The 25,892-nt window shown below is 43.3% G+C and overlaps 1 protein-coding gene across 2 annotated transcripts; it reads right to left on the bottom strand.

The window, feature by feature from the left end:
• Window positions 1–3,269: 3,269 nt before the first annotated feature.
• Window positions 3,270–20,482, bottom strand: HTATIP2 (HIV-1 Tat interactive protein 2). 2 transcript variants are annotated; one of them, XM_069469696.1, is made up of 6 exons: window positions 20,445–20,482; window positions 19,756–19,951; window positions 17,587–17,694; window positions 9,774–9,911; window positions 4,738–4,799; window positions 3,270–4,067 (listed from the first exon to the last, which is right to left on the bottom strand). In XM_069469696.1, the coding sequence occupies exons 2-6, from the start codon at window positions 19,948–19,950 to the stop codon at window positions 3,842–3,844; spliced, it is 729 nt and encodes a 242-aa protein (XP_069325797.1). In that variant the 5' UTR covers window position 19,951; window positions 20,445–20,482; the 3' UTR covers window positions 3,270–3,841. The 2 variants fall into 2 exon arrangements, with proteins under 2 accessions (XP_069325797.1, XP_069325796.1); XM_069469695.1 differs by lacking the exon at window positions 20,445–20,482 and adding an exon at window positions 20,268–20,438.
• Between the last annotated feature and the right edge of the window lie 5,410 nt (window positions 20,483–25,892).

Below are 25,892 nucleotides of genomic sequence, written 5' to 3'. Positions count from 1 at the left end.
GGAGCGAGCGCCAGCGCGAGCCCGCCGCAAGCCCGAGCTCGGGGAACTTCGCGGGCGCTTAAAAATGCGAGAGCGCGCGCGCAGGCTCGCGGGTGCTTCCGGCCTCGAGGCACCGTGTTGGTCACGTGAGGCGGGTGGGCGGGCCAAGGGCGCGGGGCCCGCCTCCTCCCGTTGTGGGGCTGACGCAGTGCGCGCCGAGGAAGCTCCGTACGGAGGGGCTGGACGTAGCAGGCTGGCTTGGGACTTTGTCTCCTCCTTGGGCTGCCGGAGGTGCAGGCCGGAGGCCCTGTAGCTGGAGGCGGAGAGACGCCGCAAAGTATTTGCTGTCGGCATCGTGTGCTCCTCCCGTCCCTTTTTCCTGGGAGGAGCGGTTAGTGGAGGGCCGACCAGCCCGCCCCCCGCGGCGCCCTCTGGTGGCGGAGAAGGCCGAACGCAGGCGAGGGCCCTAGGGCCCGACTCCAGCCTGAACTCCCAGGTCCTCGCTGGGGGCAGCCGGAGACAGGGAACTCAGTGCATGAGCCAGTGTGGCAGTGCTGCAGAGACCAGATAGGGGCCAGACCCCCCCAAAAGGATTTTAATCTTTAAAGTGGTTAAGTGAGAGCGTGGACTCTAGAGCCAGCCTACTGGACTTGAATCCTACTTAGGTCACTTTATGTGTGATCTTGAGCAAGTTAACTGACCACTTTCCGCCTCAATTTCCTCAACTACACACTTGCTCTTAGCCAAAAGGCCTAGAAGCGATAATTCTTCAACTACAAAACGAGAATGACTGCACGAACCTCAGGACTACCGTAAGGATAAAATGAGTTAATACGTGTAAAGTGCTTAAACCTGTTAACTTTACCCTAAACAAAGGGAAACAGTTGAACTCTTTGGTTTAAGCAAAGGAGTGACGCCGTCAGGTGTGTTTAGAAAGTAACATTCTGGCTGCTGTATGGAGAAGAATACAAACGTTCCCTTGCCTCATGCCACTTCCTTTCTTCCTTTCCTGGTATCGAGTCAAACCATAGAATTCTTCCTTAGGTGAGAGTGGGCAGCAGTCATTTTAGTGAGTGAGTGTCCAGAGGCCAGCAGTGTGCTTGGCACATGTTTATCTAATTGACTACCATGGCCTTCCTGCTTAATCCTACCTAACTTTCCAACTCTACCCTTCACCCTGGGTCCTGCCTTCAGGCCTATTTACTGCTCATCATTCAGTGCTCTGCAAATGCGTAGGTCTTCCTTTTGGTCTCAACCAGAAACACTTCCCTCAGACCACCATTTCTAAAATAGGTTCCACTGCTATTCCAGGAGCAGCACCTGTTAGTGTCTTTCCTAGCACCTACCATTTGCTTACTTGATTTTTTTCTTTATTTTTTGGTCTTTCCCCGTAACACGGCACCATAAAGGTAAGTATCGGCCATGTCTTTTTTTTTCTTTTTTAAGAGACTGGGCTATCACCGTGTTTCCCAGGCTGATCTCAAACACCTGGGCTTAAACGAGCCTTCTACCTCATCCTCCAGAGTAGGTGGGACTACAGGTGTATGCCATGGTGCCCACCTTCTTTACATTCATTTCTCATGTACATGATGCATGGCCTGGCACATAGTAGCTACTCAGTACATTTACTGAATGAAATTGATGCCTTGTATCATTGCTAAACTCTTCTGAATGTACTCCTCTCCCTTAACTGTAAACTCCTAGAGGACAGAACCCATCAAATATTAGTGTCGAAGCCCCCTCACATCCTAGGATGTTGCCAGAACATCTGCTGGCTCCCTTGAGTTAGACTTACTGTCCACTGATGTGGCCATTGGCACATAGGAGGCACTCAACATGCATCTGCTGAAAGAATCAATGAATTCAAGGCTTTTCATTACCTGTGCCCACCCAACTTACCCCCTTCCAACATAAACTCCATTCCAACATAAAGTTCCTTCCAACATAATTTTTCATCCTTCCAACATAAACTCTTTCTTTCTCTCTGTGTAACATGTGGAAGGAAACTTGTTGAATCCCTTAGTAACACCCAATCATTCAACGCTGACAATGAGAGAAGTAACTAACCTCCAGTCTGGAGTGGGGATTGGGCCAGACTCTTGTACCCTAAAGTTCATATCTTACTACAGTGAAGGGCTCAGGAGGAGGCTGCTTTTCTCTCTTCTCCAAAAATAAACACACACCCTTCCCCATCATCCCACTTCACTGAGGCCTCAACAGAATGCTGAATAAGACTTGCCTGATGATTTGTGGAAAAGGACATAATACAGAGAGAGTATCAAACTGGCCACTAGGATGGGCTGCTTTCCGAGCCCACAGGCCTCAGCATATCCTCATGGAGTACCCCCCAAGGACTCCCTCACTTCTTGGAGCTCATGCTTTTTACCACTGAAACACACTTAGGCTCTTAGAAGACCACCCCCACGGGAACCACACCTGGCAGTAGGAATATATTCACTTCTCCTGCCCTACAGCTCACATTTCAAGATCCCACCCTGCCCTAAAATATGCCTCTTTTCTGGCTGACTGACATTGGGAATGTCCACTGCCTTTATCTTCCAGGGTACACTGAAGCTTGAAATGTACGTGGCATACTGTAGACCTTGTAAAAATTAACTGAATCACTCAAATCACTTTGCTTCCCCCAGCGCAGATGTTACGTTTCACCACCATCCTTTGTTCCACGATGGCAATTAGCACAGTGTGCTCCTCCTGGCTTTAGCCATTACTGCTGCATCTTCCTTTCCTTTGCCATAGTTTTTAAAGTGCAGCACCTTTGGCCTTCAAAGTGTAGTGACATCAAATTTTAATGGCTATGTGCACATTTTGTGGTTAATCATAAAGATCCTAGACCAAAGGAGAAGTCCAACAATTTCAATTGTATTCATCCACAACACGTGCTAACAATTAACTGGAACTACCTGGAAATATACGGCATACCTGGTGCTCTTACAGAGTGGTTCAAAAATACAAGCTATGTGATCAGGCTGACCTAGGTTAGAATCCTGACTCTGCCATTTCTTAGCTGTAGGTCTTCAGCTTTGGCTCCTTGGGCAAGGCACTTAACCACAGTAAGCCTCAGTTTCCCCATCTAAGATAAAAAGATGATGATAATTATCACATTCTGTAAGGATGGTTTGGAGGGTTAAAGCACAGATAACACATGTAAAGATTGGTACTTAGCAAGCACTTGATAAATATTAGCTGCTATTATATCACCCCAATGGCCCAAATGCTGCATATCACCACTGATACATGGGCATTTGAACAATATACGAGGTAGCTAGAATTTGTCCATTTATTTTTATTCCTTTATTTAATTCTCCCCATGAATTATATAGGCTTAGTTATAAAACTTTTATTATATATTCTAAAGAAGTAGTAAAGGCATGTTCATTGACAGAATTACATGTAGTTAATTAGCACCTGTGTCACTCAGAGATATGAATGTCAACAATTTTAGAACAGAGCTCATTTGCATAGTACAGAAGGTTTTCACTGCTGCTATGACTCTGCAGACAAGCACTTCAAAGCTGGCCTCCCAATTAGTGGCATCAGAACAACCAGGGCGAGTTTAAACAAAAGAAAACTACAGATGCCTGTGCCCATACTCTAAAAATTCTGATTCAGAAGGTTTGAGGTAGGGCCTACAGATCTTTATTTCTCAAAGCTCCTGGGCGATCTGTATGTATAACCAGGCTCTGAACCACCGAGGTAGGGCACAGTCATTTCTTGATTGGATCTGAGTGGCTGAGAAGAGGGAAACAACAAAGTTACAGTATGCTGAATTTTTTTAGACCCCGAAATTACCAATCTGGTGATGGGTGTTAAGGTTGACGAGAAAAGCATTACTCCAGCGTGGTCATGGCTTGAGGGAGCTGTCAGCTTTCCCCAGGCTGTGGATGGCTGTGTTATCCAGAAGTTCCATTTTCTTGCTGCTTGGCCTCACGGCATTGTTCAGCATCGCTCTAACCACCGTCTCCACAGGCACAGAGTGCCCACTGGCCCAAGATTTTGGTATGGAGCCAAAGAACTTTCTAACCAACCATTCACTTGGGCGAAATTCTTGCCTATCACATAATAGAACTCTACAGAGAAAAAGAAAAGCAGAGGAAGAGATGGTAAACTGCATTCAAACCATGGCTGCATCACAGACCAAATCGTGTCCCCTCAAAATGCACATGTTGAAGCCCTAACCCCAACGTGGTTGTGTTTGGAGATAAGGCCTTTATGGAGGTAATTAAGGTTAAATGAGGCCTTAAGGATGGGATAGGACTAATCCAATAGAACTGATATCCTTATGAGAGGAAGAGACATCAGAGATCTCTCTCTCTGCACACGTACAGAAAAGAGGCCTCACCAGACACCAACCCTAATGGTTCCTTGATCTTGGACTTCCACCCTCCAGACTGTGAGAAAACAAATTTCTGTTGTTTAAGCCACCCAGACTGTGGTATTCTGTTACGGCAGCCCGAGCAGACTAATATAGTGGGGATAAGATTTTATTTGGTACATAAAGACAGTTTAAAAAAAGAAGGCAACAAATGCTACCTGAGGAGTTCTAGACTGTTCTGAAGCTGGCACCACCACCTATCCTTTCTTTCTAAGCCGAAAGGTGTGTGCATCAAGAAGCAATCCACCTCCAGCCAATTTTTCATACCTTAGACATCTTAGCTGTCAGCCTCTCCAAATGAAAAACTAGCTTCCAGGCACTACCAATAGTGGTGTACTCTCAGGCAGTATGAATACTCTACTTACCCAGGCCTAAATACTGAGTAACGATCAAATTTTAATTCTTCAACCCTGGCTTCCACTTCTCCCTGTTAAGAAAAAAACACATTTCCAGTATTTAATCAAGACTAACCCACTTATGTAAAAGTGTAAGAGAGAATAATTTGTAGTTTTGAAGATAATCTGCTTTTTCAGGTCTCAATACTTATTAATATCATTATCTAGAATTTTAGATTCCCAAGAGTGTGGGAAGTTAAGGAAGAGGTTGCTTAATCCTGATATGTAGTAGAGAATTTAAAAAAAAATCCACGGAATAAGTGAATGGTTGCATAGTCAGATCTCTCACTCTGATGATATTAAAACAGATCCAGAGAGGGTGAATGATATGTCAGTTCAACCAGAAAAGAATATCCTCTCTTTAGTGCAGCATTAATGTTGCAAGCTGGCCAGACATTAGCCTTTTTTTGGTTTACAAGTAGTTTCAGTGGGTCAGAAAACCCACAGACTCACTAGATTACTCACTTCTTAACAAATCCCACAAAATTTTGACACAGTGAGATTACCTCTAGATGGTGCTTTAAATTAGGTTTGTTAAACAAACCATGACAGGCATCTCTGGAAACAAATGCCAGAGGAGCTCAAGCCACAGGCACCTCCGAAAGCCTTGTGAACTAGTCACACATGGCACACGTTCCTCCTCGTCCTCGGCCTGTTTCTACCACTCACTTGGCACTTAGCTCATCACATCCTAGAATCTTAGATAATTATTTTTAATATGTTGACTGCCACACTAGAAAAAATTTTTCCTTGGAGCCATGGTGTTTTATCACAAAAACAGAGTAAAAACTCCAAAAACAAAACCATGCTTTCTAATTTGATGAAAAATTTAATGAAAAACAAAATGTATTGACTGCTATTCATTTAATTCACATTTTTAGAATTTGTCAATACTAATTATAACAATAAAAACATCAACAAGTAAGATTTTCACGAACCAACTGCAGGTTTTGCTTCATGAGGCCCCAGGCCCAAAACTAGGGTGAATTAAATACAACTTACATGGCAGTTAATGTGTTAAAAATCTTTTTTTTTTAATTGGTAATTTTTAGTACGTATACAGAGTTGTGCAACTTTCACCACAATCTAAGCTTAAAACATTTCATCCCCCCCAAAAATCCTATACCACTAACAGTCACTTTCCATTCCCTCTTCCCTGCGCTCTAGTGAACCACTAGTCTGTTTCTGTCTCTATAGATTTGCCTATTCTGGGCATTTCATATAAATGGAATCATGCAATTTGCGGCCTTTTGTGACTGGCCCCTCTCACTTAGCATATTTTCAAGGTTTACCCACGTTGTTCCTTTTTATAGCTGAATAATATTCCATTTTATGGATATACCATATTTTATTCATCCATTTGTCCGTTGATGGACATCTGGGTTGTTTCCACCATGGCTATTATAAATAATGCTGCTATGAACATTCATACATAAATGTGGACATATGTTTCTTAGCTTTTTACAAAGAGTATTTTTTCCTTTATTAGCAGTGTACATAAAAGAGTTAACATACCAGGCTGAGACTGCTGTCCTTAGAAAGCTCTGCTTGCAACGTTGGCCCTTGGCTTGTGTCTGGGAACTCGGGTTTTGGGAGTATTCCTGCCATACTCTAATGAGGGTAGTTTACTGTGCCTAAACTATTTGCACAAACAATGCAGTTTATACTGAACACCTGCTTTTCCTCCAGAGGTCTGCAGTTTTTGCTGGGTTGAGGGTGCCTAGGTGACTGACTCCCATAAAAACCCTGGACTCCTAGGCTCAGGTGAGTTTCTCTAATGGACAACATTCATTGCTGGAGAAGTAAAGCACATCTTGTGCAAACTGCACTGGGAGTGTAGAGCAGGAAGGAAAGAGCAGGAAGGAAAACAAGAGTAACTCCATGACAGACCGGACCTCCTAGGAAAGGCCTAAGTTTCGGTTTCCCCAACCCGGGCCCTCCCCCTCCCCGGAATGCCGCTGGTAACAACTGAAAGCCCTGGCTTGGAAACTGGCCAATCAGGAGCCAAAGCCCTGGCTTGGAAACTGGCCAATCAGGAGCCAAAGCCCCGACTTGGAAACCGGCCAATCAGGAGCCAATACTATCAGCCACTTTTGAAAGAACAAATGAACTAAAAGGGTGGTGGTGGGGGGGGCGTGCCCGATACATGTAACCTATTGATAAGTATAAAAGCTTTGTTTCCACCCCAGGGCGAGGTCCGGGCTCGTGGAGAGACCACTGCGCTGGTGCTCTGAGCCTTGGACCCTAGCCTGGGCTAGAAAATAAACTCCTTTGTCTGTTACAGCCTTGGTGACTCTGCCTATCTGTTCCTGGGGCTGAGGGAAACCGGTTCTTACAGGAGAGGCCTCTTAGAAGCTTGTACCTAGTTTTCTCCAGACTTCATGCACCTTTTCCCTTTGCTGATTTCCCTTTATATACTTTCACTGCCATAAATCAAGCTGTGAGTATGACTATATGCTGAGTCCTGTGAACCCGGCAGGGGTGGGGAACCTGCAGCCTTAAGGCCACATGTGGCCTTCTAGGTCCTTAAGTGTGGCCTCTTGACGGAACCCAAATTTTACAGGACAAATCCTTTATATGGAAAGGGGTGCAGCACAGAAAGATGAAGATTTTCTTGCCTCCTTTTGTGCTTAAAAAAGAACAATCCTGAAATCAGAAGGCCACAGATTCCCCGCCCCCAATAATAAAATATCACATACTCTAGAGCGTGACCTTCCCCTGGACAGACGAGGAAACCAAAGCTCATAGACACTGAGAACAGAGAACACAAGGCCTGTCCAGTGCTCTGGGCTCCATACTCGGCTCCTCCCACAGCCCCAGCCAGGGTGCCCACAAAAGTATGTGGCTGACCCAGGCCCCAGAGCCGGCCCACAATGAATGCAGTTTGACATTTCATCATTGAATAGAATACACATTCCTAAAAAATGCCCCAGAGCCGGCCCACAATGAATGCAGTTTGACATTTCATTGAATAGAATACACATTCCTAAAAAATAGTTTCTCAACTTGGGTGGGAGGGAGGAGTTCACACACAAGGAGGCTGAGAACATAAGAAATAAATACTAGAAATGTTATACACAGTAGTTGGAGGATTATTCAGGAAACATCATCGTTCATTCTGGGATGGACCATTTGGTTGTCCTTTCTTTCCTTTTAATTAATCTAATTCATAATTCCATCCTGCACATATACAGGTCACTGTCAGTGAATGTAGAGGTCTCTCTCCATTTTATTGGCCTTACTAATATTTGCTGAGGCTCTATCATGGCTCAGGTCCTGTGCTGGGTCCTTTTAGATATATTAGTGACAAAGACTATTCATTACATAGTGGCTAATAGTGTAGACCCTGGAATCAGACTGCCTGGGTTCAAGTCCCAGCCCTGCCCCATAACTGCTGGTGATCTTACCATCATGGTGCCTCAGTTTCCACACAAATACACATAAAAACCCTCAGAACACTGCATGGCTCAATTAATGTTGGCTATTATATTTTTTAATCTGGATGAGTCATTGTCATAGCCCAAGGAGTAGGCAGTAGTGCCTTTATCTTTAAAGATAAGGAAATACTGCATATGCATTTTCTTTCCTAAAAGACATAAATGTTTAATAATGCCAATGAGAGCAAAAGTCCTATTTGATAACCTTTTTCAGAACCACGTGTGTATTTTGATAGACAGACTATTTTTCCTTTTAAGAATCGTTCTAAATGCTAACAATTAAACTGAAACTTTTCCATTCTTGATTTAACTGGGCTGGTGGCTCACTGATCTTCACCTGGCTCAAAATACTGTTTTAGGATAGGTGAGAGATGGCTCAGCTGTGAGCCAGGTGAAAAAGATCTGGAAATTTCATTATCACAAGCTGATCATGAGCAAATAAAATGATAAAGATGTTTACTAAAATTTTATATATCATTTAAAAAAATAACATAGTGCCCAGAGTGTGAAAAGTAGTAGTCCCACTGCAATTCCAGTGTACTGTCACTGTGAAGTCCACCCTTAGCAAAGTGACCAGGGTGAAGAAGGGTTAGAAATAGGAACCAATAAAGAATGGTGCAGGGATTTAAAAGTGTTATGCCTAGGAAAAAGTACAATTAAGGCAGCCATAATCTCCAAGTATCTTAAAGACTATAATGCAAAAGACCGACTGGACTTGATTTTGTAATTTTGTAAGGCAGAACTGATAACAATCAGCATTTACAAAGGAATAAATTTCATCTCAAAGTGAGAATTTTTAATAAAGCGGATCTAACCAAAACTAGAACAAGTTGGCTAATGAGATGGTAAACTCCCCAATGCTGGAGGTATTTAAGCAAAAGCTAGATGAACATCTGTAAAAGGATTTCACATTTTAAAAGTCTTTGGCTGAATGACCTCTAAGTCCCAGCTTCCCAAACTGTGGCACTTAGGTACATCCAGGAGGCACAGAGACAAAGCCACAGCCTATCTTCCTGCAGTGTCAGTTTAACTTGAAGGTAAGAATATAGAAACTTTCTTGTATTAAAGTAAACAACGATATGTATAGTACTGAAGATAGCAAAATGTCTATAAATTTTTAACAGATAAAACACAAGACTTTTAAGAAAGTTGAGGTTGTAACTAGCAGACTGCTTCACACTAGATGTCCCCAAACCTCCAGAGAAACAAATGCTCCTTCTTCTCAGACATTAGGGAAACTGAGAAAAAATTTAAGAATCATTGCTTCCAAGTCTTTTCCCATACTAAGTTGCCATGCTGACATTCAAGGCCAGAGCTGCCAAATCTCATTCCATTGACTGCTGGACAATTAACAGGGGGCAAGACACTGGAAATTGTCTTTCAAATCATTCCCGTTTACTAAATATATTCCTGCAGAAAGAGTCCCTGTAGCCACACACACACACACACACACACACCCATAATATAATGCATTTAATGTCTTTTTGTATTACATAGCATTTTGTGTTATTTAGTACTGCCCTTAGCCAAGTTCTCCAAAGTGTATGAAAGATAGAAATATGCACCCACCTTAACTTGTAGGTATAAAAAATTGCTCGACTTATCAGCTCCTTTAGAGGACAGTAAGTTGAAATGTTTACACCCTCCAGCTTTTGCCAGCTCTGCAGACTTCAGCACATAATCTCGGTCAACGCGAACAAATCCCTCCTGAGGGGGAAAAGGATATGAGTTATTTCCAAAAAGCTGCAAGTTTATCTTAAAGATCACGGCTTGGCTTGGGGAGCAGGCTAGGAGGCCTAGGGGAATGGGGATCTAAATAAGACGCATCCAAGCAATACATGAAAGTCAGGCTTAGACCCTGGGAAAGGCTCCAGGTGTCGTCCTCTGGATAGACAGTACCGGCTTTAGCAGCAAGGCCAGACTGCAACGAAAAAACAAGGATGATGACATTGAAGCGAGACACCAAACAAATCCACAAGAAGCAAACGGGAATGATAAGGCTGGCAAACTACTTTTAGTCACACATTTCTTTGTCTTTTAATAACCTCTCTCTGGTTTCTGTTTTTTTCTGTGCCAACTCTAACATGGTAGGGTCTCAAAGCATGGTCGAAGACACTCCTTGGGACTCAGAGGGCAATGTCTGTTTAATTTCCAATTGCTGTGTATGCTTTACAACAGACCTTACGTATTTTTAAGGAATTCATCCTTAAATTTTTTTACTGATGGGTGTATAATCAGAACTGTTTGGGGACACCTGATCTAGACTCAGTCCGGTGAGGGCAGTGGCTGGGTCTTTATTCTTAACTCACATCTCGGCATCAGCACATGCAGCCATGGTAGGTGCTCCAGAAATATCTGAATGAACGAATCAAAGTCCAGCGGAAGCAGAGAAAAGGAAAATCCAGTCATAAAAAAACAGAACTAAGTGGCCATAAAAGCAGGAGGGAGGAGGAGGATGCAAATAACAGAACTTAGAGCATTTCCAGGGCCTATCTGAAAACCATGCACCTGCACCCAGAAAAGGGGGGAAGTCTCCATGTAGCCTCTTGCGACCACCATTAATTCTGGCATCCTCAAATCCAAGACAGCTGAAGAGAAATCTAAAGTCTTTTGAAGCTGTACTTCACAGGTAGTCCCGATTTTAGAATGAGGTCTTACAGCAGTGGGAATTCCAAATCTGAAGATGGGATTACTGCCCCAATGATTTTTTTTTTTAAATAAAAATCTGCTCTGCAGAAGTTATTGAATCTGCATGTTCTATTTGATACGGCAATGTTTATCTTTCATAGAATGTTAGAAGGGGATAACACATTAACTGGCACAAGAGTTGTATTTAACTCACTCTGGTTTTGACCCTGGGGCTGCATGAAACATACATAAAATCTTACTTGTTGATGTTCTTGTTACAATTGACAATTTAATTCTAAAAATGAGGATTAAATGAATAGAAGTCAATAAATTTCACTTTTCTATTTATGTTTACCTTTACATTACATTCTAAGTTTTTATTCTATTTTCATAATAAAACACTGTGGCCCCAAGGAAAAGTTTCTGGGCTTTCTGCGTGGCAGTCAATGCATTAGGTAGGTAGGGAGCAAAGTCCAGTGGTCAGGTGAACTACCCACTAGGAAGTGAGAGAGCTGAGAGCAGAGTGCAGACTCTGGACTCTCTGAGCAGTGCTCTTTCCACTGTACCCATGTTCCTTTGTATCCCATACTGTTTCTAGCTGATGAAAATAATCTGTAATTGTGGTTGGCAGACTGACTAATAGCCCCTCAAAGATGTCCACATCCTAATCCCTCCCCCTGTGAATATGCTGGGTTACATGGCAAGGGGAAATTCCATGGCAGATGGAATTAAGGGTGCTAATCAGCTGTCCTAAAAATAGGGAGAGTAGTCTGGATTATCCAGGTGGGCCCAGTGTAATCACAAGGGTCCTTAAAAGTAGAAGAGGGAAGCAGAAGAGGAGGCTAGAGTGATGCAAAGTGAAAAGGGCCTTGAAGATGGGAAGAGGACCCTGTGCCAAGGCATGGGGCAGCCGCTAGAAGCTGGAAAAAGTAGGGAAATGGATTCTCCCATCCAGGCCCGAGAAGGGAACACAGCCCTGTCAACACCTTGATTTCATCTCAGTGAGACCCTTGTCATTCTTCTAACCTGTAGAACTGTAAGACGATGAATTTGTGTTGTTTTAATCACTAAGTTTGAGGTAATTTCTTAGAGCAGCAATAGGAAACTAATACAGAATTTAGTTTTAAAAGAACAGGCCCAAGCAAACTTTTTAAACTTCGTATTGAAGTGTATCATAAAAGTAAACATATTGTAAGTATAGAGCTCAACAAATTTTCATAAACTGAACGTGCTCTGCAACCAGTTCTCTGATCAAGAAATAGAACATTACTATTACCCTAAAAGCCTCCCTGACCCTCCCTTCTCATCACTCACGAGTCCATTTTTAACTATATCCACTACCTGCAGGGCAGTGCTATTTTTCAGCCTCACTTTATACCTTAGTGTTTTCTGCCTTACTTTTTCTACTTTAATTTACAGGTAATATAAACTTACCTCTTTACTCATGGGTCATCACTCTCTCCATTTGTGTGGATACCTTGACATTCAGTCCTAAACGACAGACTTGCCAATCTGTCCTACACGCTGATTCAAATTCATATTGTTGCTTTTTAAAATAAGTGTAAAGCAAACCTATTTTAATACTCAGCATTAAAATCTCTGAGAGAGAGAGACAGAGAGAGAGGTGATGATTCTTACCAGAGCCATTCTCCAAATTGAGATTTTAAATGTGCTGAAAGTGTGCCAAGAAAAATCACCAGAACTATGTAGGAAATTCTAAAACACTGAATTTCTCTTCCATATCTATTTCTTCCCCTCATTCCAATTCACTAGAACTCTGATTTTAATAACAGGTTCATTATTCACAATTAAAAACACCATTAACTAGTGAAATATATTCAGTTGTGTTGTTGTTGTTCTAGCACAAATGCTTAGAAGGGTTATTACAGTTGCCTCTGTTAAAATGCTTTTTCTTTCATCAGCTTCTTTAAAAATAAGGGAGAGATTCAACCAATCACAAGTCTCTAGACCGACGCTGTCCCTCTCACTTAATCCAGATCCAGTAAAGGGATAATTTGATTAAACTGAGACCCTAATTTATTTGGCTTTAGTTCTGGATCAACCTCTCCTTAATAGAGTGCTGTCGTCTCCAATTGTTTGATGAAAATTAAAGTGACATAAATACCATGGGACTTTTTCAATCTGATTAGTCAGTGAAGGCACATCAATACCACCCCAGCCATCACACTCTGGCGTCCTTCCTTTCACCGGCCTGGCTAACAACTGACAACAGCTCCTTGAAGGACGAGCACCCTCGCTGCTGCAGAGACCCCCACACTCAGCCCATCAGCCCTGCTCAATGGGCCCTGTTGACAAGGTGCCCATACCTTTCTCCATCGCTGTTCTCTGGACAAAGCTAAATATTGTTTTATTAGCAATCAATGGCTGTTAATCCAAAACGATTTCACAAATCCTCTGAGCCCTCAAGCTGATTATAAATACCCGTTTTTCCAAGCCCACTAAATTCTGAATTTCACTTCCGTCACCCTGATGGCGTGGCCTTTTAACTGGTGAATGAAACTCAAAAGCAAAAAGGTCAACAGCTTTCAAGGACTTAGAAATCAAACTTAAGCGTGGGTCCCAGTGATTGACTAGGAGATATCAACACACCAATTTTCTTCAGAGCGAGGAAGATTCCATTTACAGATGGAAGGAGCCATCTTTTAAAACTTATTCATGCCCTTTCTTCTCCTCCAACAGGAGGAGCTCAAATTAAAGAACAACAGAAAAACTAACAAGCTATTCCATACTCCAGAAACACAATTTTTGGAAAAACCGTATTTAGTTTCCCTAACCAGATGGCAAGAGAACAGACAGACATCTCTTCTAAGCATATTAAGTCCATTATGTTTTTGTCTTTATGACTCCACACCCAATGTGTCCTACTCTAAGCTAGGAATCAGAGTTCCTTTTAGAAAAAGAAATTAAGTTCCCATTATAAATTTCCTTTCCTAGCACTCATTTGAAAGAATAAACACAGTGTACTATGACTCAGTATAGAGATTCTCAAAGGCTCCACAAACATGATGGGAAACAAATTCTCTAACTACTCATTTTAAGTCTTATTAAAATCCCAAGCTACTAAGCATTTCCTCTAATCTTCTTTACCAATGCCTGAAAACTAGGAACACCACTCTGGCTTAAGAACAACTCATCCTAACAAGGTACAGTATTTCAGTGCTGATAGAACAAGTGAGCAAGCTGGAATAACTCAAGGTCATGGGGTCCTTTTCCAAGAAGGGAGGATCTATCATTCTGTAAATGGTACCACTTAGCTCTATTTCTGCTTCAAGTTCTTCAAGTTAACTGGCATACCCAAGGCTCCACAGCTACCTGGCATCCAAACAGGGCCTGTGATCTGGGTCCCCTGAACCATCTAGGACCTTTCCACTTCACAAGCCCCGTTCTAGACATCAAACAAAACAATAGATTAGAACAGGAGTGGGCAAACTTTTCCTGTAAAGGATCAGAGAATAAATATTCTCAGCTTTGCAGGCCTCTGTTGCAATGGCACAGCTCTACCATTATAGCACAAAAGCAGCCATAGGTAATAAAGTAACCAGCATGGCTGTGTTCCAAGAAAACTTTATTTGTGGATATGAAAATTTGAATTTCTTTTTATTTTCCCATGGCATGACATATTATTCTTTTGAATTTTTTTTTAACCATTTAAAAACATTAAAATATTCTTAGCTTGCAGACTAAACAAAAATAGGTAGTGGGCTATATTTGGCCCACAGGCTATAGTGGGCAAACCCCTGGATTAGAAGAGAGTATCATTAGAATCGGAAGCCCTGAGATTAATGACACATTAACGACATCTGCCATTCAATAGAATCCAAGAGTCTGATCCTAACAGGTGAGGAGGCAAATGAAGAGGTGAAACCACATCAAACCACCTCAAACTCAAATCCTTCTCTTAATACAAATAAGGGGAAATGCACTATTCTCAGTGGAATCTTTGAGTTTTGCTCTTACTCCAGGCCAGTATGGATCTGGTTTTCAAAGGGTATTTCAGCCTTCACTAGCACACAAGTTACTCACTAAAGCAAGGTGAAGATTAGGACTATAGTCGCCAGATGCATTCCGAAAACAGGTCCAACAAGAAGGTTGGCTGCATCAGGATCTCCCAAGGAGCCTGCTAAAAATACAGATTCCAGGCTTCCAATCTCAGAGATTCTGATCCAGTTGATCAGAATTAGAGATCTGGATTAGGGCCAAGTCAGGGAGCCATGCATTGATTAGACAGCTATGGCCTGTGAAAGTGAAAAGGAAGATTAGCATCTAACCAGCTACTGCTAAAGAAAATGGTCTTCCAAACAGCTGAAGAAAGCTAACAGACCTATCCCTAGCACCAGCTTCAACAGACATCTGGGTAGACTCAATTTTACAGGTTGAACTGTATCCCCCCCATGCATATGTTGAAGTCCTAACCCCCAGTATCTCCGAACATGACCTTATTTATAAATACTAATAAGATCATTGCAGATGTGTTCCTGGTGTGCCTGTGTCCATGTCCACATTTTCCCTTTTTATAAGGACACTAGTCTTTTTGGATTAGGGGCCATTCCATTCTGTATGACCTCATCTTAACTAATTACACTGCATGAAGAGGCACAGAGAGAAGGCAGCCACCATCAAGGAGACAGACTGGAGACAGAGCCTTCCTTCACAGCCATTGGACGGAACCAACCTGACACCTTGAGCTCAGACTTCTAGGCTCCAGAACTGTGAGACAATAAATTTCTGTTGCTTAAGCCACTCAGGTTATGGTACTTTGTTATGGCAGCCCTGGTGAACTAATACCCTAAAGCTGGCTACTCAGACGATCTCAACACTGAGACAGAATTTCTTGAAGTTTCTCTACTGGAAACTCAGATTGCTAAGGCAAAATATATGGTGCTCCAGTTGTAAAACAGCTACTGAATGACACTAGGCTTGCCACCAGCTTTGCAGTCTCCATCATGAACCACCCAGTGTCCTTTCCTACAGAGGGCTGCTGACCCTGACCACCAGCTGGGAAAAGCTTGGAAATCCACAACCCTCCTTCAAACAACTATTGTTTCTGAGCCACTTGCAAACTGTCACCTCTTTTCAACTGCTAAAGTTATCACAACCTCCAAAGTTTATATTGTACCTAATGTGAATTAGTTTGGAAAAAAAAGAAAACAACCCTTTCTGGTGGATGTGTGCTGAACAGCTTACTTTCTGCGCAATCCTCTTGAACCATTTTAGTCTGAACGTATTTCTGAGACCATTTGGCTTACTAGTCTTCCCTTGCTTATTAATTAACTTCATTTATCTTTTTCAAACTCATTTTAAAGGAGAACAAAAAGTATTGAGTAGACTGAGAGGTGGAGAACCAACCACATTTAAAAAAACAATATTCTGGATAGTGAAGACACCCAATTCCTCTGGTTAAAATTGTATTACACAATTTGAATGCAACGAAGCAATTCAGACTTCTTCCTGGCACATCCTATAATGAGATTTGCCTTACGTCATGAAAATCAACTGCTCTCTGCCTAATGCAGTGTTTTGTTTTGCTGAGTCACCACTGAAACTACGTTGGCACTTGAGACAGTGAAGGCTGCAGTGTCCTAGACTAAAAGTTTTTCAGTGCTTTTGGAGGACACTGCTTACAACTGTCCCTGGGACAGAAAATGTACCAGCTGCAGAACAGGAACATGACCCTTTCCAGGAGAGATAATATGCCAAATCCTGGGAAAGTCAAATGTCTCTGTAATCCACAGTTCCCAGCACAGAGCTCAAAACCAAGCTGTGTTCCAGGGTGAATATGCAGAACTGCAGAAGATGTGGGAATATATCTCAACTGAAAGCATAAATGGAATTATTCTCTGGAAAACCAGAAGGCCCAGAGAAATTCACCTGAGCCTAACTATTTGGTTAGTATAAACCAATACTTCCTAACCATATACTCCCCTAATGATTCAGATGCATGGGCCTGGTTTATAAACCTACGATAAATCTCCACGGCAGAATCATGTTCCTGTATATTTAATAGACATGTTCAGCTTCAGAAGGTAAATTCTGCCAGAGAGATAAACTATAATCAGGGTATAAATTAAGATATACCTGTATTAACATTTGCCCAGAATCTATGTAATAAACTATGACTTCTGGACAGGGGCCGACTCAATTTAGAACACCATTAAAAAGAAAATAAAATGCGTGTTAAAACAGTTTTGCGTCAGTGAAGGCTGAATCATTACTGGGGTTGAATCATCGTTGAAGGCTGAGTCATCATGGAAGTCTGGCTGAATAGTGCCTCTGTGTTCTGATGTTCTATCCTAAAAGTTTAAAGCTTAGCATGAAAATAAGTTGAGATGCATCACTCAAGTAAGAGAGGACGCTTCAAGTTTAAAACATTTATTAAGGGGGCGGGGGAAGCTTACTGCTAACAGCATGAGTCAATTTCTTTGACTCAGACAGACATCATAGTTTGCCTTAGTCAGGGCAAGTTAATAATAGTAATATTTGTAATAAGCAAGATCATATAAATATTTATGATGTCTCTAGCACGTAGGCCTGAACTCATGCATTATTCTGAAAGAAAGACAGACTTATAGGTACTATTCAAAGTATTGCAAAGCTTAGAGCAGCATATGGAATCTTAAATGATAAGAGGTTATTTACATTTAGGTACTGCACCAAGCACAAAGAAAAAGAGTGAGCAAGAAAGGATTCCTTGACATCACTGGCCAGTAAAAAGGGAAAAGGGTATATTCCTTACCGCCCCGGCTTTACTTCTGGTGGTACCCAGGCAACAGAATCCAACATCATGACCTTGAAAGGCAGAAGCGTAGTCATCCAGCTTTTCAAAGTCCACCACTTCTTGATTCTAGACAAGGGCACAGTTGTATATAACTTCAGGTTATTTAAAAAACACACACACAAACAAACCCTCTAGATCTAAAAACTAAATTATAGAACAACTGAAGGGTCTGCTCACTTAACATCAAAATTTGCAAATTTATTTTCTCCCACCAATAAGCAATGCATCTGAATTGAAAATCAACAATGCACATATACATCCACGGTAATAACTGGACTAGGGTGATCCAGATTTCTAAAGTCAGGTTCAATTATAATTTCTCTCCAGAAAAATAAAAGATCTGCCTATAGCTCACCAGGAAGGAGACCACTGAGCTATACTGTGGGGGCAGGGGATGGTGTTTGGTATTTCAAAGACCTAGGTTCAGATCATGGGCCTGCTATTACTAGGCATGTAATTGTGGCCAAGTTATTGATCATATGCCTCAGTTTTTTTCAGCTGTAAAATGTGGGTGATAATCTTTCCTTTAGTCCAATCTGTAAACCATTGGTATTAGAATTAGCCAGGAGGTGCATGATAAAAAGGCATAATCCTGGGTCCCACCTGAATACTTCTGAATCTGCACTTTTAACAAGCACCACAGTAATTCCCATGCAAGCTGAAATTTAAGAGCTTTCATCTAACTTTATAAGTTTACTGTAAAACTTAAAAGAGAAAGCTGGCTGGGTGTGGGGGCTTACACCTGTAATCCTAGCATTTGGGAGATGGAAGCAGGAGGATCACTTAAGGCCAAGAGCTCGAGATCAACCTGAGCAACATAGAGAGACCCTATCTCTACAAAAAATGGAAAAATCAGCTAGGCGTGGTGGTGTGTACCTATAGTCCCGGCTACTTGAAAGGCCGAGGCAGGAGGATCGCTTGAGCCCAGGAGTTTGAGGTTGCAGTGAGCTATGACGACACATCACTGCACTCTACCCGGGGCAACAGAGTGAGCCCTTGTCTCAAAAAATAAAAAATAATAAAAAATAAAAAGAAAGCTTGAGAAGCTCCTATCATCCAGGAGTTTTCAATAAAATGTTGGTTTCCTTCCATCAACTCTTTCAAAAGAATTTTTCTGACACTGCATACAACATTGAAAAAAAACAGGTTTTCACAAAGTGCCTGGTCAAAAGGTGTGCCATCAAAACTCAACTCTCCAAACACAGATCTCAAATTACATTTCTAATTATCATGAGTGTCTGACAAGGCCCATGAAACCAGACCATGAAGACTATATGTGACCTGCCTAAGCCTGCAAAGATGTCTGTTTTAAACAGGCAAGTCCTGATGGACCTAAGACATTCACAAAATAACCTGAACACAGACCTCAGGGAGTCAAGAACATTTATTTTCAAGACAACTTGTTATTTGGAAACCTGTAGGTTTCTCTTATGAAACCTGTAGGGCCAAATTGTGTAGTTGTGGTATCTCAGGATCACACAGTTTAAATGGAGAGCAGAATCTCCACGAAGCTCAGACTTCAGATATTTAGGGCAAATATTTAGGAGGTTATCATCAGATCAAAGTCAGGTGTATCTTTCACTTAACCATAAAAGTGTAACTTAAAGGAAAGGGAGTATTCCATTTACAGACACAAGCCTGGGACATCAGGCAAGACAAATTCTTGTAAGTGAATACCTGTACTTTTCCCTGTCAAAGACCTTTCCCACTCTGCCACGCATTTTGAGATTCACTGACAACTTTAGTGTGAAGTACACAGGAAGACAAAATAAGCAAATTGATTGAGAAAATTGCCAAGGTCACAGGACTATCTCCAGAAACGAGCTTGTGTGGCCCTGAGAACAGTGCTTTTCTGTCTCCCCAATCCCCATCCCCACCTAGGCCGAGCTTTACAGGGTTCCAAAGAGAAGGGCTTTGCTCAAAGCCACACAATGACAGGGAAGTCAACCTGGGCCTACAAACCAGGAGTCGGGCTTCCAGAAGAGACTCTCACAGACCAATCATGCCCAAATTTTGACGCCTCTCCCTGCCTCCATCGCTGGCAGGGCAGTGTTCAGCCATTAGGCAAGAAATGTTCACCTTGCAGAATCACTGGGGATGCGTTTGAGTCCCAGCTCAAATACCCACCACATTTTTATAAGCCTCCTCCTGGAAGGTGAGTTTTCTCCGGCCAATGAGAGTGACTTTGGAAAACAAGCTCTGCTCCAGCATTTCTTTTAAGAGCACCCTGCCGGTTTCTCCGCTGGCGCCCAGAATAAAGACGGATTTATTCTGCATCCTGAAGTCTTCCCGAAGTTTTGGCAGCGCCTCTGTTTCGTCCATGCTGGGAAAATAACATCAACAGCCGCTGGTGTTAGGGTGTTAAGGGACTGCGCGTCCTTACACAGGGGAACAAGGGTTGTTTATCTGTTGGGGGTGGGGGGAGCTATCGCCCCAGGGGAAAGTGCTGAGTCACCTGCGGGCTCGGCGCCACGGCCGTCTCCCGCACCTGTGCCAACGGACACTTTGGAAAGGGCCCTGAGCTGGAGGGTGCGCCCAGGTGCTAAGAACTGCTGGCACAACCACTGGGCCTCTTTCCCCACTGCATCCCCGACCAGAGGAGTGCGGGTCCCGCTCGGTCCACTACCCGCAGGGGTTACCTGGGGCTAGCCCCCGGCCCCGCGTCCTCACGCCGCAGCAGGAGCAGGGCAGCCACCAGCGCAGCCGCCGCCGCGCTCAGTGCCGCCGGCCCAGTCATTGGCGCATCCCTCCTACCCTGCGGCCGCCCCTCCCGGGGTCTGCCAGCGGGGGCCGGAGATGGAAAAGCCCGCGCCTACCCGGCTTCGTCTTCCGGGTGACTTCTCCGCGACGCTGCCTCGCCCCGCCCACAGGGGCGGGACCTGGGAAGGGCGCGCGGGCCCTGCCTGGGCGCCGGGAAGACGCCCCGAGGGCACGTGTGCGTCACGGAGACCCCTTCCTCCGTGTCCGGAGTCTGTGGGAGCCTCTCTCCCGCGCTCTTCCTCCCCACCTGGGCTCAGCTCCCCCAGGCCCAGACACTAGACACCCCAGATTGACCTTTGCTGGTCCCCCAAACTAATTTCAATTGTGTATTGAACATCTGCATCTCCAATTAACCACGCCAAAAACTCAACCCTCCCCGCCCATCCACCCCAAAGAGGAATAAAACTAACCTATTCCTTGCCTCTCTTAGGTGTCACTGTCTCTATACACACGCAGTCACACACACGCACACCTCAAGTCAGAAATCGGACCATCTCCTTTGGCTCCTTTCTCCCAGCCTTCCCACATTCCAGATTAATCACCAAGTCCCGTCATGCCATCTGCCTTCCAAATAGTTCCCTCATGTAATTCAAGCTCTCATCGTATCTCGCTAGTATAACTGGTCTCCCTGCCCAGATCTCGACCCACTTTGATCTCCTACCTGGTTGAGCCAGAGAGACGTTCCACACCCGATTCTTCCGTGCAGGCTCCACAGCCCAGATCGGTGGTTTGGATCATAACTATCTACACTGGGCCTGTCCTGGATCTGGGAAGTCCTGGACAGGGGTGGGAATGACGAGGGGGAATCTGAACAATAGATTATGTTGTGAATATGGGGACCCCACCTCCCAATCTACATGCCAAATGAAACATTCTCTCTCCCATCTCCTTGGTGTCATTATGTGTAGCCTTGACCTAGGAGCAGCCAAGCAGACGCTCCCACACAGGTTTTTCACTTTTGGAGGAGTAACAAAAAGATGCAGCAAAAGCCTGAGAGAGACTTCAGCTGGGTGGGGCAAGGGCATAGGATGGTGGCATGAAGTTTTGCTAATTTGTTTCTGAATCATGAAGTTTTACTGGTTGTCTTGCTCATAAAACATCTTAGCCTGTATGTTGTCATCTGCAACCAATGACTGTAACTTCTATATCGTACTCTCCGAAGAAAAAAGACAACTCCCATACAAGGAGCCCCCCCCCTTCTTCTAAACTTACTTATGAAAGCATTCCAACTTGTAACAGACTTTGGAACATGCCCAACTGGGTGTGACTTCTTGGCTCTGTCCTCAAATGTGGCTTTCAATAAACTTTTATCAGATTATTTCTGCCTCAACACTGTGGATATATGTTTTCATTACTGTTGGACATGTTTTCTTTTTTGGCTTTTTATTATTATTTTGAAGATTTTTTAAAGAGCAGTTTTAGATTTACAGGAAAATTGAGAGGAAGGTGCAGAGATTTCCCACACGTGCACAATCTCCCCCATTACCAACATCCCCCACCAGAGTGGTACATTTATGACGATTGACGAATCTTTATGGATACATTATTACCGTGCAAAGTCCATAGTTTACATTAGGGTTGTAAACTTGATGTTGTATATTTTATGGGTTTGGACAAATGTCAACTGTCTAGTGACATATATCCATCATTGTAATATTATACAAAGTATTTTCACTGCCCTAAATTTCCTCTGTGCTCTGCCTGTTCATCCCTCATTTTCCCCTAATCCCTGACAACTGATCTTTTTACTGTCTCCATAGTTTTGCCTTTTCCAGAATGTCTCTTGACATATGTTTTCATTACTCTCAGGTAGATACCTAGGAGAGGAATGACCAAAGAGTTCTCTAAGGTGGATGTACCATTTTATACTCCTGCCCACTTAGTATCATCAATCGTTTTAATTTTAGCCATCCAAGGTCAAACAGCTCCTCATCTTTCTTTTAGCAATATGACCCTGAGTTTTATTAGAATATGTGCCTGCCCATTTAGATTTTATATTTCCCATCTTCACTTGCAAGCCGGTGTAACCATGTGATGATTTAGTGGATGAGGTGCAAGCAGAGGTAATATGTGCAAATTTGAATCACATCTTTATAAGGAAGCTACCTGCTTTCCCCTCACTTTCACTTTCCTCCTTTCCTTAACCAGAACATGAACGTGGTGCTGGTGAACCAGCTCTGACCACGAGGAGACAAACACCCTGGAGGGTAGCAGAGCAAGAAGTTGGAACCTGAGTCCCTGGATGACTTCACAGAACAGGGCCACCTACCCAGCCTGGACTGCCTGCCCACCTCTGGGCAGTGGGAGAAAAACAAACTTCTGTCATGTTGGAACCACTTTAATTTTGTTACAGCAGCTTGGCCAGCATTGTGCCTAATGTAAGGTCCTTTCAGTGAATCTTGCCAATGGATATTTACTGATTATCTAAGGTGAACTAGATACCATGCTAAGCACTCTCTATTTTTCTGAGATGAATCAGATAGCAGATGAACTCATTCTCACCTGGGAAGGCAAGTCATAAATGCTTGAGAAGGTAAATAAAGTATAAGTTAAACAACATTATAAAACATCCCCCAACCCTTCATAGGGTAGCACATGTTAAATGCCAAATGAGTGTATAGACAAGAGAAGGAAATTCAGAGAAAGACAAGCTCTCCCTCTCTGACAGCTGGCACCTTTTCATCAAGGTGATGAGATAACGTGACATGACCTAGGCTACCAGGGCAACAGGGTCACAGAAACTCAGGGCATAGGTGAGGGGGAAAGCATAGGGAGGAAGGGAAAGGGAACATAAGGTAGCAAGGAAAGATCCTCCGCCAGAGACCTGCCTACCAAGTCCAGGTTTCACATTACCTCTGACCTTGATGATGCTTCTTCATGTATCCATGTTCCTATCTGCAAAATGGGAACTGTTTTATTACATTCACTTTGTTCCAAGGAACAGAGACTTAACTCATATTAACTCAAACAAAGACAGAGAATATTGTAAGGATACACATAATGTGTAAAAGAGAAAGAATCTCAGAGAAATCTAAAAACAAGATCTGTAGGATGGGGCCTTATGGAGACTGGAACTGTATTTGAGGTCAAAATTTAGAAACCTCAGACTCAGGGATTCATGCATCTTCATTTTAGAGCTATATTTTTAGTTACATCTTAATGAAGACTCTTTCTGTTTCGAGTGATTGAAACCCCAACTCAAAATATCTTGAGCAAGAAAGGGAAATATACTGGCTCACGTAACTGAAGAATTAGTGTGTGATGTAACCTTGGACAGTATGATGACCAGAGTCAGGGGGCCACCCGAGGGGACCAGGACCCAGTCCCTCTTCCTCCCTTGGCTCTGCTTTTCTTCATGTCAGTCTCACTCGCAGGCCCCGCAGGATGACCCAGAGGCTGTGTGCAGCTCCAGCCCTTCACCCTCTGTTTCAGTCCGGGTCAAACACAGGAAAGATGTGGCACTCAAAGTGGGTGATCTGAGGAACGTATGCGAAATGGAGGGACCTGGATGGAGTGGGCTGTCTCACAGGCGCTGGGGTCTTCGGTAGGGGAACACAGCCAGCTTGCAGCAACCCCACACAGGACTCAGGGAAATAACACCCCAGCCTCACTCTTCCCCCCTCTCTGACCTCTTGCTGGTACTGCTCTTTGGCAGAATGCAGCTAGAAGCCAGATGGAACTTACATTGTGCAGAACAGTTTTCTTCAGGGCATAGAATAGTGCGGAGAAATGAGGAGAATGGTTTATTCAAGATACCAAGTGCATCCTCCCAGATTCAAGTCCAGCAGAAAAGAGCACGATTGCAAGCAAAAGTCCCCAGCTATATCCCCTTAGTTCTGATTGCATCTCCTGGCTGTCACTATAGCCCAGAGAATGAAGCTGGGTGGGGCTGACTCCTCCCAAACATCTGAGAGTAGAGGACTAGGTATTGCCCCCAAGAAAAGTAGAGGTCATTATTGTAGGAAGAAAGGCGAATGGGTGTCAAATACCATCTAAAGTGACCATACCTCTTCCCCATTTAGTATCCCATTTTTTTTCATAAATATGAATGCAGGATAATTTTTTGCAAACAAGAGCTATAAATAAATGTAGCATGACTAAGATAATTGATTGGGCACAGAGGTTGGATTTGTTAGAGGTAGGTGTCTGGAAGAAAATACTGTCATTTTCCCTGGTCATAGAACAAATACACCCATGAATGGCACTCAACAATTTAGGTAGGTGATTTAGTGTATCTGTCACGTGCTGGACAGTAATTTTTGCCCTTTTGAAAGTTGTGGGGGCAGAGAGTCACTTGCACATGTGCCCACACGTTTCTCGCCTCCATGCTGATTGCTCTTATTTGACAAATGGAGAGACTGAGTCGCATATCTGGTTAATATGTGATCTACGATCTTAGAGTTAAACTTTGGTGCCAGGACAAGAACCTGAATATCCAGCTCAACAAGATCATGAGTGATATGCAACCTCATGAGAAAACCAAAAAAAAAAATCCTGAGTGATACCTGTGCAATTCTAGACTCTTTTCCAGGAAAGCATAATTCTTGTTTTTAGCAGCTATACTTGTTATATTCTCCAGGTTCCCTATCACTCCTGTGTCCTCTCACCGATCTGTACTGAAGGAATAACCTATGCAATAGCCCCTCTGTGGTGGGTAGGAGTAGGGCTGGTTTTGAGGGTCTGAAAAACCAATATGCCTGAAATGGAAGAATGGAAGATTTAGGCAGAGGAGACGGAGGGGAGACTAGAGAGGCACGTAGGGAACAGTCTGTGCAGGACATCATGAGATACATTATCCTTTATAATTATTTAAAATTTAGGTTTTTTTAATCTAGTAAATTTGATTGCACTGTATTTACTCTTTATGGTTTTCTTCTATAAAAGATAGTGACATATTACCTTAATTACTATGAATCCATTTATTAGCACTTGTTTCTAGTAATACATTTAATAAAGTTTATAAAAGTGAGGAAATTTTCAAAACATATTAAGTACAGGTTAGTGTAGAGTGAATGTGGGATATGACAAATTCATGAAGGTAGTATCTGCAGGAGTCAAGTTTGGGGAGCACTGGTATGCGGGGCATTGTGCCCCTCCAGATCTACTTTCCACCCTCTGAGTCCTTTTCTGTGACCCCCACAGGTGACCTCTAAGGCTGCATCTCCCAGCCTACCTTGTCCTCTGGCTTCTGGTTGGATGAGGCCAATAGGAGTCACCAGCAGGAAATTGAAGCTGGGGTGGGGTGGGGAAGAGTAGGAGATTAGGGTCTTTATTCCCCCCGAATTTCCCCCTGGAGGGTTGCTATACGTCAACCAAAGGGCACAACTCCTGTCTGAGCCTCCCTTACACCTCTAAGTCCTCTTCCCAGGTCCCAGTAACCACCTCCTCACCTCGCCCCTTCAGACCCAGGGGTGGTAATGGCTCCCTGCTGTTGCTGGCATTGGGACTCCACCATCCCTTGTGGGGTTTTCTTTAACCTTCCCACTCCCTTGCAAATCATCTAT

This window comes from Eulemur rufifrons, chromosome 6 (assembly GCF_041146395.1).
Source record: "Eulemur rufifrons isolate Redbay chromosome 6, OSU_ERuf_1, whole genome shotgun sequence".
NCBI classification, from domain to species: Eukaryota; Metazoa; Chordata; class Mammalia; order Primates; family Lemuridae; genus Eulemur; species Eulemur rufifrons.
Note: the sequence above shows the minus strand (reverse complement) of the source record. Positions and strands in the feature narration are given on the sequence as shown.